This window comes from Lepidochelys olivacea (genome assembly GCF_965140295.1).
Source record: "Lepidochelys olivacea isolate rLepOli2 genome assembly, chromosome: 5".
Taxonomy (NCBI): domain Eukaryota; kingdom Metazoa; phylum Chordata; order Testudines; family Cheloniidae; genus Lepidochelys; species Lepidochelys olivacea.
The window spans coordinates 60620526-60636645 of record NC_140415.1 but is presented as its reverse complement, the minus strand read 5'-3'; the positions used below and the strand labels follow the sequence as shown (position 1 = coordinate 60636645).

Sequence of the window (16120 nt, the reverse complement as noted above, 5' to 3'; positions counted from 1 at the left end):
CATGGAGACTTATAATTCTGAGTTTTTATTAGAAAAACTAAATTGGGAATTTATAATATTCTTGATTTAGATATACCAGCTGTGCCACAACAAGGAAAACAACTTGGAGGTAAAAATGTAATAGAATGAGTAAGAGCAATAGACCGTTCCAAGAGTAACAGCAGTTTGTGTTGTCACTGCTTAGGTTACAACTACATTGTGATGAGTGATGTACTAAGCAGCTTTCTAAATCTTCATGGGGATACTCAGAAAAATTAATCTGATTTAACTAAGGGTGTGAATTCAAGTGGATTAGTTAAACCACATTAAACTCCTATGTGAACACGTCTATTCCAAATTAAAATGGCCTTAATTTGGTTTATCTTAGTTCACATTGGAATTCACTGAAGTCAGGCCATTTAAATTATAAGAGCATCTACATCGGGGCTTAATGCGGTTTAACTAATCCACTTTAAATTCACACTTTTAGTTAATTTGGATTAATTTTTCTGAGTGTTGCTGTGTCTTAAACTAGATTGCTGTAATGTAACTCTAGTCACTGTATGTAAATGTAGCAAAACTTAATCCTATGTAGGTATAGTAAGGACAATAAATGGTAACTGCAGTTTTAATGTGGGAATAATCTAATTGGATTGGGGGTTGCTGTTTGTCATTTATGCTTTTAGTTTATATCTTCCATTTCTTACATTGATCTCCAACAATTACAAACCATATGTAATTTGGAAGAGCAACAGGTTCACACTTCTAACCTCCTACTGGAATAGCTATAACGGAACATCAGTTAGATTCTAATGAACTAATCTTTACCATTACCACTATGAAATGGAATTCTTCACCAATCATCGCAAGGGGGCTTATATAGGCACCACACTATTTTTCTTAATTTTTTATGAGGTAGTTAAATTTTTAAGTATGCTGTTTCTGTTGGTGGATTAATAATGGCATTGGTGATATCTCAAGGCAAGGCTAAAAGTCAACTTTGACTTTATCTTTTGAATAGTATATCAAATGTGTTAAATTTCTTTCCAGCAGAAAACTTTTATTTTTGAAGTCATTTATATATTTATAAATTTACCAGTTTATATTTGAATGGTATGCATAATAACATGATATCTAGTTAAGCAGAAATCAATGAACTGGCTAGTTCCTAACTTTGATTATTGATTTTTAGCTCATCCTCTGAAGATTGATGTCCTTTTCCTTCATCACTTTAATTTTGTTGACAATTTGGATAAAAATGGCACAACTCCAGCAGGGAGGCCCAGATGAAAAAGAAAAAACTACTGCACTAAAAGGTATAAACTTCTTTGGTTTCTTTTTATATTTATATGTATGTATAGATATAAATTATTTCAGAGACATTTATTTAAAATTAAGGAAAGGGAAATAGAAATAGGATTCCTTTGTTGTAGCTGTGGTTTAGGATCCTGCGACTTACCAAAATGGATTAGACTGGTGGTCCAATATCCTGTCTCTAACAGTGTCCAGTATCAGTTGTTTCAGAGGAAGGCACAAGAAAACTGAACTTCGTGGTCAGTAGTGAAATAACCTGTTTATAAGTTTGTTTGCAGAAATTATCCTTCAAGAAGACAATTCATGTAATGTAGTGTTCTTATTTTTCAGGAGCCATTGGGGAGGAATATTATGTCAACTTTATGCTACTGATGTTTTATTGCTGAATAGCTATTTACAGTATTAAAAACCTCTTTCAGTACACAGTGTTATGAAATATATTTATAAGGCACTGATCCAAGTGAACCAGCTGTACAATTATAGACTCGTGTGTATTTCAACAAAATAAATAGAAGTAGGAATAGGATCTAAATGGTTTAATGGATAAAATACTTTTTGTTCAGGGCTAATTAACTGTAGTCCTCTTCTAGATAGTATTTTTCAAGTCTGGCGGTATCTAGGGTAGTTTAGTCCCACAACTCATTTGACAAAAAGGATGGATTTCTGGAGATTTGACATAATTTCTGTTGCACTGGGGGTAATCTCACATTGCAAGTGCTTGCATTATACCATTATTATCTAAATTCTCCTCTACAAAGGAAACAAAAGTACATTTTGAAACACCAATATTAAAATTGGATGTCTACAAATGCATTGGCAGAAATTTACCTTTTATGAAATGATTATTCTAGAGTAGACACTTCTGTTATAAGCTTGAGCTTTTGAGATCTTTCAGTATAACTAAGTTCTCTTGCTGTTGCTCAGTATAAAGGTGCATTTTTGGGGAAAGGTTTGGTGAAATTCCATCTTGTCATTTATCAGAGATGATAGTATTTTTGACAGTTAAAAAATGTACAGGTAATTATTTTCTCCAATCAGAAAACTAAAGCTTGTCTTCAAACTTATCATTGACTTAATCTTAATTAAAGAAATGTGTCTTGGAATATTCCAAATAATGAAGTTATCAGTGTTAGAAAGTTGTATACTTCGCATGGTTTAGTGAATAGATATTCAGTCTTAGACTATCTCCTGCTGGTCATCAAACTTAATCTCTAGTGAACCAACATGGTTCCAGAGTCAAGGTCCTCTGCCTACAATGATTAACCAGAGCTCCCAAAAGCTGTCATCTAAGGACAGTTAACAGTAGTACCTCAGCTAATCTTAGCTATGTCAAGGGTATCTAGGAAGAGAGTAATCATCTAGGTAGCAAGAACCCAGGCTAAGTGGGGTTTTGTAGATTACTACTGTGAGTTGCACTTGCCACCAATAAGAAGCTAGTCCTGAATATGGAACAATGTAATGTGCTCCATGTGGCCCACACTGTTAAGAACTGTGCTGTGCTTTTCTGCACTTACTGAAATATCTGTGTAGGCTACTTGGAGGGTAGCTCCAAGTAGAGCAAATTACAGAAGTGTGAGAACTGTCATGGAGATCAATTCTGAGAGAAATGGACACAACTTCCTAGTAGGAAGTTAACTAGTACGATTAACTCAAAAAAAATTTAATCGCGATTAAAAAAATGAATCACAATTTATCGCACTGTTAAACAATAGAATACCAATTGAACTTAAATATTTTTGGATGTTTTTCTACATTTTTGAATACCTTGATTTCTGTTATAACACAGAATGCAAAGTGTACAGTGCTCACTTAGTATTATTTTATTACAAATATTTGCACTGTAAAAATGATAAACAAAATAAATAGTATTTTTCAGTTCACACCATACAAGTACTGTAGAGCAATCTCTTTATTGTGAAACTGTAACTTACAAATGTCGATTTTTTTGTTACATAACTGCCTCAAAAACAAAACAATGTAAAACTTTAGAGCCTACAAGTCCACTCAGTCCTACTTATTGTTCAGCCAATCGCTAAGACAAACAAGTTTGCTTACATTGTGGGAGATAGTGCTGCCTGCTTCTTTTTACAATGTCCATGAGAACAGGCATTTGCATGACACTTTTATAGCCAGGTTGCAAGGTAGTTACATGCCAGATATTTTAAACATTCGTATGCCCCTTCATGCTTTGGCCACCATTCCAGAGGACATGCTTCTATGCTGATGATGCTCGTTTTTTTTTAAAAAAAAAAAGTTAATTAAATTTGTGACTGAACTCCTTAGGAAGAGAATTATGTCTCCTGCTCTGTTTTACCTGCGTTCTGCCATATATTTCATGTTACAGCAGTCTCGGACGATGATCCAGCACATCCTTTTTTTAAGAACACTTTCATAGCAGATTTGACAAAATTCAAAGAAGGTACCAATGTGAGATTTCTAAAAATAGCTACAGCACTCAACTCTAGGGTTAAGAGTAAAGTGTTGTCCAAAATCTCAGAGGGACGAGGTGTGAAGCATGGTTTCAGAAGTCTTAAAAGAGCAACACTCAGATATGGAAACTATAGAACCCGAACCACCTAAAAAGAAAATCAACCCTCTGCTGGTGGCATCTGACTCAGATGATGAAAATGAACATGTGTTAGTCCACTGAGCTTTGGATCATTATCGAGCAGAACCCACCATCAGCATGGATGCATGTTCTTTGGAATGGTGGTTGAAGCCTGAAGGGACATATGAATCTTTAGCGCATCTGACACGTAAATATATTACAACGCTGGCTACAACAGTGTCATGCAAATGTCTTTTCTCACTTTCAGGTGAGCTGGGAAGTGGCCAGCATTATCTCCTGCCAATTGTAACCAAACTTGTTTGTCTGAGTGATTGGCTAAAGTAGGACTGAGTGGCTGTGTAGGCTCTAAAGTTTTATATTGTTTTATTTTTGAATGCAGTTATTTTTTGTACGTAATTCTTCATTTGTAAGTTCAACTTTCAGGATAAAGAGATTGCACTATCGTACTTGTATTAGGTGAATTGAAAAATACTATTTTGTTTTTTTTCAGTGCAAATATTTGTAATAAATATAAAGTGAGCACTGTACACGTCGTATTCTGAGTTGTAATTGAAATCAATATATTTGAAAATGTAGAAAATATATAAAAAAATTCTATTATTTAACAGCACAGTTAATCATGTGATTGTGATTAATTTTTTTTCATTGTGTGATTAATCCTGATTAATTTCTTTCATCGCTTGACAGCCCTACTTCCGAGCCAACTACAGTTGGCTCTCTTGGACACTGCTGCAACCTGGTGCTGTAAAAGCAGAGAAGGATTTTTAAAAAACAAAACTAAAAGCATCCTTTTTTGACAAAGGACCTCTTCTACTTCCTCTCCAACCTTTCCGCAGTATAAGAAGCAGAAAGAACTCATGCCAAATTTTTCAGACACTTTACTTCACTAACCAATATAATCTTCCACCTCAGCTGAGCTAAAATAAACTCCCTTGAGTCTGCATTACCCAGATCTGGGATAGAAGAGAGATAGAGATGAGTTGTTGGCATGCTGTTACCCAAAACATCTCCCAGTCTTCTCTAGTGGTCTTACAGTTACTCAGGGCTCTTTTTCACTACCAGGGAGATCGACGCTGTTGCAAATGATGCAGCAGGTGTCAATTTAGCAGGTCTAGTGAAGACCCTCTAAATCGGTGACAGAGCGCTCTCTGGTACTCCAGCTCCCTGAGAAGAGTAAGGTAAGTCAACTGGCAAGCGTCTCCCATTGATGCAGTGCAGTGAAGATACCTTGGTTATTCATGTAGCTGGAGTAGTGTAACTTAAGTTGACTTACCCCGGTAGTGAAGATAAACCTCAGATACTACAATCTAGGTAGACAGGCATTGAACCTTGTGGAACCCCACAAGATGTCCTTTGGGAGTGGATAAAAAATTGTCCACCGTTACTGAGTGGGATCTCTCAGAAAGAGAGGACTAGACATAGTTAATTATACCCATCCTAACAAAGCATTAAATAAAACATTTTTGTCAGATATGCTTGTTAAAATAAACCAGGCATATTATGCTGTGTTTTCCTTTTTAGATTTATTGTCCAGAATAGACTTGGATGAACTGATGAAAAAAGATGAGCCACCACTTGAGTTTCCCGATACTCTTGAAGGATTTGAGTATGCCTTTAATGAAAGTAAGTAGAATGTGCTTTGTGGAGATTCTACTTAGAAATTGTATAATATTAATAGATTGTTAGAAAATGGATTATACCTTGTAAAACCTTGCTAGAATTTCATAGTTTTTTGTTAAAAAATATAATTTTATCCTTAAATATAACTGTTACACTGTTTGGAGTGGCTCATGACCATGAGTGCCTACCTCGGAGCGGACTGTCAAAAACAGGGCGAACACCTCAAACTGGTGGTGTGTCCTATAATTAGATTTTACCAAGACAGTAACAAATATGAATTCCTCGATCACTATAACAGTCTTACCATGGAATCACAGATAGACAGAGTCTAACTGGACTCAGACAAACTGGACTTAGTGATAAATAGTCACTTACACCAAAAAACACACCACATTCAGGTTGTTTCCAGTCATTTATCCCAGATCAGTTGGTACCCTAGATCTTGCACCAAAGCCACAACGTGTAGCCAATCCTGTAATAAACTATGTGACATTTTATTAACTAGGAAAAAGAAATGACACACAGTTATTTACAGGTTAAAGCAAGCAAACAAATACACACAAGTGAGTTACTATCTAAATCCTAAGAGTGACATAGTTGTTTGATCAAAGTATCTTTCGGGGAGACTCAGGAGCCAACCCCGGGGATCTTTGGCTTCAGTTTAGAATCTCTGGCCATTCAGAGTTCAGGGATTTTTATTTCTTTCCCCCAGAGCTCAAGATGATGGGACAAGTTCACATGCACGTCCTCTCTTCATGGGTGTGGGGGGAGCAATAAACAAAGTAATTTCCACAATGGTGGTTCTGGTATCTATGGGCCTTATTCTGTTGAGCAGGAGATAACACCTCCTGTGGCAAACTAGTATTTCACACTTGGTAATGTTTCTCTCCTGACTGTCCGGGTTTACCATTTCAGAGCAAACATTTCTACATTTACAGACCATACATTTAAATATTACCTGATAACATGGGATATAGATATTATAAGTGAGATTAATGCATGCAGCAACATACAAGAATTTCATAGGCTAAATACAGTCTTATAAGACTAATACCTATTTTGAGCAAAACCAACATACAGGTGACCTGATCTGGTTTCTGGCTATGATGTTGTCAGTTCTTAGCTAATGCCTGCAGATTGGGCAAGAGGTGGCATCTGGCCTACCAGCATCACAATAATGCTTTTGGAAATCTAGCTAAGTAATTTTAAATTTTGTAGATTTGTCAAACACTTCTTGGTCCAACACGTTGTTCCATCATTTAGATTTGTACATGATATACCTATGTAGATTGTTCCAACTTCCTTTCTTTCAATATGAAATATTTGATGTAAAAATTCTAAAAATTATTTCTAAAGGTATTTATTTTTAACGTTTAAAATTAAATCAGTTTCCTTGCCACTAGTAATATTTTACTTAGACTCAATTTACTCGTTGATGGAGAAAACTATTATTATTAATAATTTAGATAGCAATTTATGCATTTGAGTTAAACTTGAAAATTCCATGTCTGCTGATGGGAATATAGTTCTTCAGAAGGGAATGCTCTGGGATAACAGGATAAATCTCTGAATTAATAATGGGACGCTGTCTTTTACTATAGGTCACAAGTGTGAATCTAGGCTACGTTAGTAGAGACCACAAGTTACCACCATCTGTTTGGTGATGTATGTTAAATAAGTTGGTGGCTTTTATAATTGTCTAATATCTACATTATAAAATCCATCATCACAGTTGGTACCCATATTATCAATCTCAGATGAGAAATGGAGGCTAAAGAAATATCAGATTCCCAGAAGGGGTCCCTACAAAATTGTTTGAAACCTGTAGTAGGGCAGACTGGGAAGTTTACACTCCTATTGCCATGCAGTGCCTGTTCTGTGAATAGAGAACTTTAGTTTCTAATGCTGTCGATTTTACACCTTCCACTTTTAAAGGGGTGGGGGGGAAAGCTTTCCTTTAAATGATAGTAATTTATGCAACACTTAGCTTTTTAATATCCTGATGGCTTTCAAAGGAAGGTACTTAGAGACTAAAAGTGTCATGAAAGTGATGCTCTTTCTTTGATGGGAGGGGTTAACACTGTCACTTTTCAGTTTTTTTTTTTAAGATACGTACAGCCTCTACTATTGTCTGTCTGCTCTACTGACTTCAGAGTTAATGGTGCACATGTGGTTTCTAAAAGGAGAGGGGCTGAAATCTGAGTGGGGAGGGATGATTTAGAATTATATTATTAAAAGTTCCTTCACTAATGTAATAGCCTGAGTGACTTCCTTAGGGAGTAACAAACACTACAGCATATGCTTCTGGTTAAGGTATTGCCAGAGAGGGATATGTTTTGCTCTGATATTTATAATTTTTATGTCATAATCTGTATGTTTCTATTTATGAAGAAGTAAGTAAGTTGTTTTATTTTCTGCTTTGTAGAATTTGAGAAGATGGGAGTTTCCAAACATTTTAGGAATATTTGAAAATAAACTACAGTTCTTACTAGATATTTGCTATGATTCCTTAGGGAGAGAGGAACTTCATCAGTAACCTGCTTTAAAACAAGCTATACTGAGTAGTAACTAGCTAAGAAGGAACAACTGAGCCTAGAAATTTAAAATATGTAGAAGTCTTAGAGTATGGTGATTCCATGAAGAGTGGGATATTGGGACCTGAGATATTGGATATGAACTTGGGAAGGAACATTTCCCTGGAGGTTAGTAATCGGAAAATATACTGAAACTGAGGTAATGGCAGGTCTGAGAGAGTCAAACCTCTTCTATTATTAAATGAGCAGGTTTATAGGCAGGTACACTGAAGACAACAGAAAGCTCTCATATGTTTTGTTTGCAGCTTCAGGAGTTTTCAAAACTAATCTTACTCCTTTTAAATAACATTTTCACGCACAGAATTCTTTATCAAAGCTTAGAATTCACAAGGAGATATCAGCTGAGTTAATGTCTTTGTCTTCATGTTGCAGAGGAGGAAAAATTCTGCTAATAAACCATGCTTCTGTCATTCAGATATTTCAACATTTTACGATAATATGCTTAAATATTGTTGCTTTTAATCACTTCTCTTGTTAAATGCAACTTTGTGGCCATAAAATTTTATGTTTTTTGTTTTGGCTAATAAGTTGAAATATAACTGGTAAAATATCTGATATACTTCTCCCTACCCCAGTCTACTTCTTTGTGGGCTGCCATTTTATTCCTCAGTCATCTCCATCTAATCCCTTCCTTCATCTGTAGCTGAATGTGCTACTTCAGCTATGAAGCTAAGAGACTGTAATGTTGCTCTACAAAAAAAATTGCTGTGGTGTGCACATACTACTTGGACGTGCTACATCATTTTTCTTCTATTAGCTCAAGGTGCAAGAGTCCCAAGGCGTGTCCTGAACTAAGGTCCCCCTCTTGATTGCATTGGGGTGCTGAAGCATTTGACTTGTAACTGAAACTATGTTTTGGCGATTAAGAGCTTAATTTTCAAAAACTCTTTTCCTTTTTGCATTGCAATGTGCCACTCACATTTTTTTACACGTGCAATTTAATTGAGTACAAATGAGTAATAGTTGGTATATAGTTACCTGGTTGGTTGGTACAAATCAGATTGTTTGCTATTCAGCTGCTAATTCTTCATTTTGCTGCATACTTTTAGGGATTCAAATATTAGTTGTATAACAAGTTGTCAGGCTGAAATTTGGGCCTGAAGCTCAGTATGTCACCTTTTATGCTCCACTTGATTCAGAGGTGAATGTGAGCTAGAAGTGAATGTGATGGTGGTCTTGCTGCGGTCCATTTGGTTTAAGTGCCCTACATTGTAATAAGGGAGGGAGAAAGAATAATGTGGTATATGAATGAAAGTGGTTCTGCTTTCAGATGAACATTGTCTTTTGCTTTCCATTGTGAATTGTTACCTCTGCTTTTAAAACTATTAAAATGTATATTTAAAGCTAATATTATTGTTTCTTTTATAGAGGGGCAATTAAGGCATATAAAAACTGGGGAGCCATTTGTTTTTAACTACCGTGAAGATTTGCATAGATGGAACCAAAAGCGCTACGAAGCTCTTGGAGAGGTATATGCTGTGTGTGTGTGTGTGTACACTGTGTGCTGTAGTTTTCCTCTGTGTACTAAAATATAGATAGAAATGAAATTATTTTAATTACCAATTGTTTTTAAAAAAAATGTTCTGCATTTTAATGCTCTAACAATAATTTAAATTATTTACTGTATAATTTATAATGTTGCAGTTTAAGTCCTGGCCTACATCCTTGGACCCTCTTTTGTGTTTAAAGTAGAATATAGTTTGGACCGTACAAACAGAAAAGAGACAAGGTGGGTGAAAGTTGGCCCAATAAAAGATATGTCAGCCACCTTGTGTCTCTAATATCTGGGACCAACACAGCTACAATAACACTGCAAACAAACAGAAAAGAGTATTTTTCATATTGTATGATAGCATTTTTTAAAAGATACATAATTTCTCGAAGTTTCCTCTCCACCAGCCAGAGCACAGGTACTAAACTTCTGTGACTCCATTTTCCATATGGAAGAGATGTGCTAGCTGAATCTGCTGATTTCTCTTGTTGTCTTCAGCTGGTGGAAAGAGCGATCAGGCTTGCTAAAATAAATGTTTGGATTTGACCATTTTTGTTTTGGCAAATGGTTTTTTCACATCTTTTACTTTGTTAGGATTTGTTAGTTTGGAATAGGATGCTTCAATGTTGTTTTCTTTCCTTTTGCTTACTGAAGTATTCTTTAGAGATGTGATGAATTTGCTCTGTCTAATACCTCTTTCAGTTGTGCGAGAAAGTGGCCTTCCAGTTTGTGTGTCGTGCTACTTATGCATGGGAAGCTGTAGCATGGGAAGCTGTAGCATTGAGTTGACATGAAAGGATACTTCTGGCCACAGGGGCTGTAAGAACATGCATGTCTGGGTCTGTACTGCTCTGCCCCGATTGTTTCTGCCCAATAGCAGAGACCAGTTTGAGCACAGTGACCTGTCAGTATGTTGGTCCAGCTGTAGTCAGTGGCTTTCCCTGAAGAGGAATTCTTTGATGCACAAATTGGTGCTGTTTTCTCAGAGACTGTCTTTTGTTGTCCATTCTTGGGAGGGACCATGGCACTATCAACAAAAAAAACTGTGATCATCCTTTGCCTCTGCTCCTCATTCATTGGCTGTTTTGCCTGGCTGTGGGATCAGGCCCATTTTTTGAAATGCTTTGCTCTCCATTTCCTCTTTCTGTAAACTTAACTCAGATTTCCGAGGGATGTATTTGATTGTGAACATGTTTAGAAAACATTTTGTCTTTTTGAAATTTCCTTTCTGTTCAAGTGTAACCACGTTAAAATATTAAACACAACAGCCCAAAACCGACTGTGCCAAGATAAATAGTATAAATTATCTTGAACAGGTTTCTGTGACTGCATAATGAGAAATGTACTTAAATTTATCAGTTTTTTAAAAATTCTCTGCTGCTTGTAATGATGCCAAGGGTACATTTATTAAGACTGAACATACATATAATCATGGGGTGTTTTCTAGTTCTAACAGGATTTTTGTATATTATGAGAAATTCTGTAGACATTGACTAAATGGGCTCAAGCAAAGGGTAGAGAGCACAAGTCACAAAAGTGATTGTTTGCTCCTGTACCTGATTGATTGGATAGCATAGACAATACTCCACTTCCTCTAACTGAGCCCTGGTAGAATGAATGGCGTGTGATCTGAGGAGCTAAATACAGTCAAAGTAGAGCTTGCTTAGTGTAGCAGTTGGGACAAGTCTAGGGACTGTGCAGAAAGGAAGGATGCCCTTCCTATAGAAACTGAGGAATGGAGAGGAAGGGGAAGAGGATACAGGAGTTAAAAAGGAGATGTATACACACACACACACGTGCACCTAAAATATACATAGTATTTGTTTTATGTAACATAAAACATAAATAGTGCACCATCGTGCAAGAAAAAACACATAATTTATATGGCAGAGAAATATAAATTATAGAAAACCTAAATCAGAACATTTCTATGAGATTACCTAAATAATATGTATTAAAAGTTTTGTTACACTTACCACAGAAAGTTTTGTCTCACCACAGAAGTCAGGGGTCATGTGCAGAGTTTAGGTTCAATTTATTATAGAGTTGTTAGAACCTTTAGTGTGCAGGTACAGGGTTAATATTTTTGCAAATGCAAATATTTAGAATTATGAGTATGATTAATCATAATTAAAATAGGATTTTTTTCTCCAGATCTCTTTTAAGTTAAAGAACAGCTTTGTCTCAGCAGCATTAAAAATAAGCTTTTACCTGCTACTAATTTTCTCCATAGTTGCAAAGACGAGCATCATTTATTTGAACTACTAAGAGAATGGAGCTGTTTACGTAGTATAAATGAAAGTGTAGACAAATGGTTGAGGACCTGTAATGAGGAAGGGAGCATTAAGCAGTTTGCATTTGGAAGGACAGAAGCTTAAATTAACCAAATTCTGATGATAGGTTGCATGTGCACCTGAAGGCATTTGTGGCCCAGTCCAGCAACCCTTACTCGGGTAAATAAGCTGCTGGATCAGCTTCCAAATAAAATCTGCATGTGGGCAGTAGAAATTCTTTTCCAACTACAGTTATGTATTTGTTATCATTAAACATTTCAGATGCAGTCTGACTAGGTAGCCCTTATTACAACAAACTAAATATGCACTGTTCAGCATGGTAAAATGATGCTTCCATGCCTTTGTCACCTATGTGCCTAGTTTGTTGTGGTGTGTTTTTTTTTTTAAATGGTGGGAACACCTCCCTTTACTGAGATAGCAGCATTAAGTAAATCAAGAGTGGTGGAATATTTTTCTGAATTTAGTTAATATGTCAAGAATATGCCATGGATCTACAAAGAATGTAGAATTTTTCATCATGATATGGAAGAATGTTCATCACTTATGCATAGCATAGCCTTGAGTGAAAAACATAATCAATCCTTTGAAGTGTTAAAATCATCCTTGTATTACATAATCATATGATTCAATCCCATATCTTTTAAATTGTGTCTTGATTTTAATTTTGCATTCTAGTAGACCTGCTGCTGCTTCTACTGTGTTTCTATTTAGTTGTGTTGGCTTAAGGATATGAGGCAAAGCTGAGGGCCATGAGCTCTTCAATCAGTCATGAACTGCAAGAAAATGCCAACCACACTGATTATACATGCTTAAATAAAAGTTATTTAAAAAAAATCTGTTAAAAATAACACTATTGGTTGCAAAGTCAAGCACTTAAAATTTAGGAAATGCCAGAATCATTCACATTCTTTTCCCTGGCCCAATTACTATTCATTTTCTTTCATAGTGGCAGTTCATTGTCATCATAAATTACTATGAATAGACATTGGTCTAGGGAAAGAGCATGTGAATGGCATATAACCTGGAAGTTAATGCACTCACGTAGGATGGGGAGACCCAAGTTGAAGTCTCTACTTCACTGACTGTTTTATTTATAAAATTTGGAACAGCTTCAACAAGAAAGATTCTGGAGTGAGCCCCTCAGTATATCCCATAACCCAGTGGCTAGGACACTCTCTGGCTATGTGGAAGACCTATATTCAAATCCCTTCTGCACATCCGGCAGATGGGGGAATTGAAACCACATCTCCCACATTCCAGGTGAGTGCCCTAACCACTGGGCTGACAGTTATAAGGAGGGGGCAGTGGAACCGGCACCATTCCCACCTCCTCTTCCTCAGGCCATTTTGTGAATGGAATCTCAGTCCTGGGGGGGAGGGAACTCTGCTCTCTGAGTTTGTGTCAAAATCGTGATTGGTTTTGTAGGACTGAAAAATGGATTTTCAGCAAATAAACTATTGTAGGAAAAATCCTATTCAGCCCCTGGAGCCCCAGGATGAGCATGCTCTATGGATGGAGCATGTGCAAGTCAGTTGGCAGAATTTGTGAGGGGATGGAGATTGTTCTGTGCAAAGAATTAAGTTGCCAAGCTCCAACAAGTCTCTAATTAGTATATGTTGAACTACATTTTTTTTTTTTCCCCCAGAGGCTCAAAACTTACCTAAATTTGGGTGAATTTTCACAGGGACAGTAAAAGCACATCCCTGGCACAAAAGCAATCCCTTGCCAAATTTCAAGTCCCGGCCAAAAGACATGGTGGTGCTAGAGTTTCTCAATGAGACAGTTTTCTGAATTTTTTTAACATGTGCACAACAATGTGTTTTTTCCATTCTCAGATATGACTGAACTGTTTTAGTTGAAATGTAAATTCATTCTAAGGCAGACACGTAACATGGCTAATTTCATCCCAAATGGCTAAAGTTTGGCAAAATTATAAGTAACTGAAAATGGAGTGTTATAATGGAAAGTGGAGGGCAACCTTAACTATAGGCTCTATTCCCTGCACCAGCCCAATAATATATTTCTTTGCAATTGGATTCCTTTTTTCTCCCTCTTTTCTGCCCCTGAAATAAAAAGGCTTGTTTTCAAACAAATGGCTTTAATAATAGATAGGGAGTGAGAGGTGCAGAGGGGGGAAAAACCCTCTAAATAATCAGCAGGTGTTTAACTTTTAATAGTTTGTTTACCATGAATTTTGTTTTTTGGTGAGTAAAAAAGGTGGAGAGACAATTAGTCATTTTTGGTCTAATAGCTATTCAAAGAATGAAGACCACTAAAGAAAAGATGCATTTATGTTTAAATTTAAGTCTTAGCTGGGTGCAGTATTCATTTGCATATGTTAAATCCACTTCTGAAAATCTGATGTTTGGAAAGACTTTTACTTGAAGAGATTATGTCAGACGTGCATCAGTGAATTCTTCTAGTCTGTAGGCAGCAATTGGCGGAAGGTTCATCATAGTGACATGACAGTACACAGGGTTCAGAGAGAGTTTCATAATTATTGTTAGCACGTTTCTTGAAAGAAGTGATGAGAGTCTCATAAAACCCAGATGGGAGTATGTTACATTGTTGATAAATGTGTTTTTACATTTTAAAATTGAAAAACAGTGAAAAACAGAAAAGATACAGTAAGGCAGATGGTTGTTTATATAACTACTGGCAAGTTGCTGTGATTTGAAGAATGTTAGTTACAGTTAAAAAACGGGGGGGAGGAGTGTGTGTGTGTGGGGGGGTGTTTCAATGGGTTAGTCATGAGTTTCTTAAAATAAAACCTTCAGAAACTTTATCTCAATCAGAATCAGTTCCACTCTCGCCATCCTAAGTCTTGCATCCTAGGCTGACATTGAGTATGTCAGCACTTAGCAGACTTTTGCACATACCATTTTCATGCAGTTGGAAGACTTGAGGATAAAAATCAAGTGTGAAATCTTCAACTGTTTAATAGCATGGTCATGATAGATTTGAGTACCATGTAATTTCTTTCATAGTTTTTTTTCTTTTTAGGTTTTTCTCTTTTGAAATAACTTCTATCTAAATATAGTTTTACCTCGGCTTTTTATTGCTTCTAATAAAAAAGCAGATATTAATTGCACAGCAAAGTTTTATTTGCCATATTCATTGTTCACATTGCCTTACAATGAATAGAACATCTAATACCAGAAACATCAGTGAATACAGAGGAGAAAAAAGAAGTGAGGATATAAAGTCTGTCCACTATTTGTGGGAGAAAAGGTGAACAAAAGCTGCTTTTCTATTAGATAGATGGAAAGTAGAAAAATTTTAAAAGAGCAGTTCTTAAACGGAACACAAATCAACATAGTGTGGTGGTGAAAGCATACTGATTTCATCTTCACTAGATGGTTCCATTTCAATGATTCCATTTGATTGTGTGTGTGTGTTTAGTTTCCTTTTTCCATCAAGAATCATCAGAAGTTTTTGTGTAGAGGACACCTCCCACTGCAGAAAAATGTCATATTACTTTACCTGGAGTTTTCTAGAAACAGGATAGATGTGGAGAACCCCTTCATCAATAAAATATTTTAAAATCCATTTATATTTATTATTCTCCTCCTTTGTTGAGTTGCAGAACTCAGGGAAAATTAGTGAAATGTTGTTTACATTTTTAATTCCTTTACTAGATTTTCTCCTGGTTCCTAGAATCAATAAAATTAACCAATGCAGTACCTTTAGCTGCAGACTTCTTTTTTCAGTTTTCTGGGAATATCTTGAGATTTACAGTAACCTTTGATGTTCCAGATACAACAGAATAGGAATTTTGTTTTATACAAGATCTACCAGCTGTGCAGAGTCTTTCCTATGGGGATCTTGATATTAGCTCTTCCTTCGTTCAGGCATGTTGTTCTATATGCTGATCTGCCCACTGGAGGATTGCCTTTCTGTTTTAGCAATCTAATTTACTGTTTAATGTTAATGGTGGTGAGTTTAAGTAGCAGAGTTTATAGTTTATTATCAAGAACCTGGAACTTGCTTTGTACAGTGGATCATATTCCTGTGCATTTCACAATTTGTTCACGGCTGAGGAATTTACAGTAGAATTCATTCCTTGATTTAGAATTATGCATCAGAATCTTAACTTTTCATTTAAAAAGAGAGACCATTCTATTCCTTTTTGTTGTGCAGATAATCTTCCAAAAGTAAATCATTGTACTGTTGTGTTCCTGAATCAGCAATCTGCCTGATGCAGTTTTCAGAAGTGGGAACTGCTCCATTCATATCAGTGGGGTGTTAACACACAAAC

The 16120-nt window shown here is 36.1% G+C and overlaps 1 protein-coding gene across 5 annotated transcripts in view; it reads left to right on the top strand.

Annotated features, from left to right (window-relative positions):
- The window catches only part of ARB2A (ARB2 cotranscriptional regulator A), a 386066-nt gene that overhangs the window by 28401 nt on the left and 341545 nt on the right, over positions 1 to 16120 (top strand). For all 5 annotated transcript variants that reach the window (XM_084629685.1, XM_084629683.1, XM_084629684.1 and 2 more), the window contains 3 exons: positions 1172 to 1295; positions 5384 to 5485; positions 9445 to 9545. In XM_084629685.1, the coding sequence (XP_084485811.1) occupies positions 1190 to 1295; positions 5384 to 5485; positions 9445 to 9545 (309 nt within the window). In that variant the 5' untranslated portion in view covers positions 1172 to 1189. The remainder of the gene's footprint in view (positions 1 to 1171; positions 1296 to 5383; positions 5486 to 9444; positions 9546 to 16120) is intronic.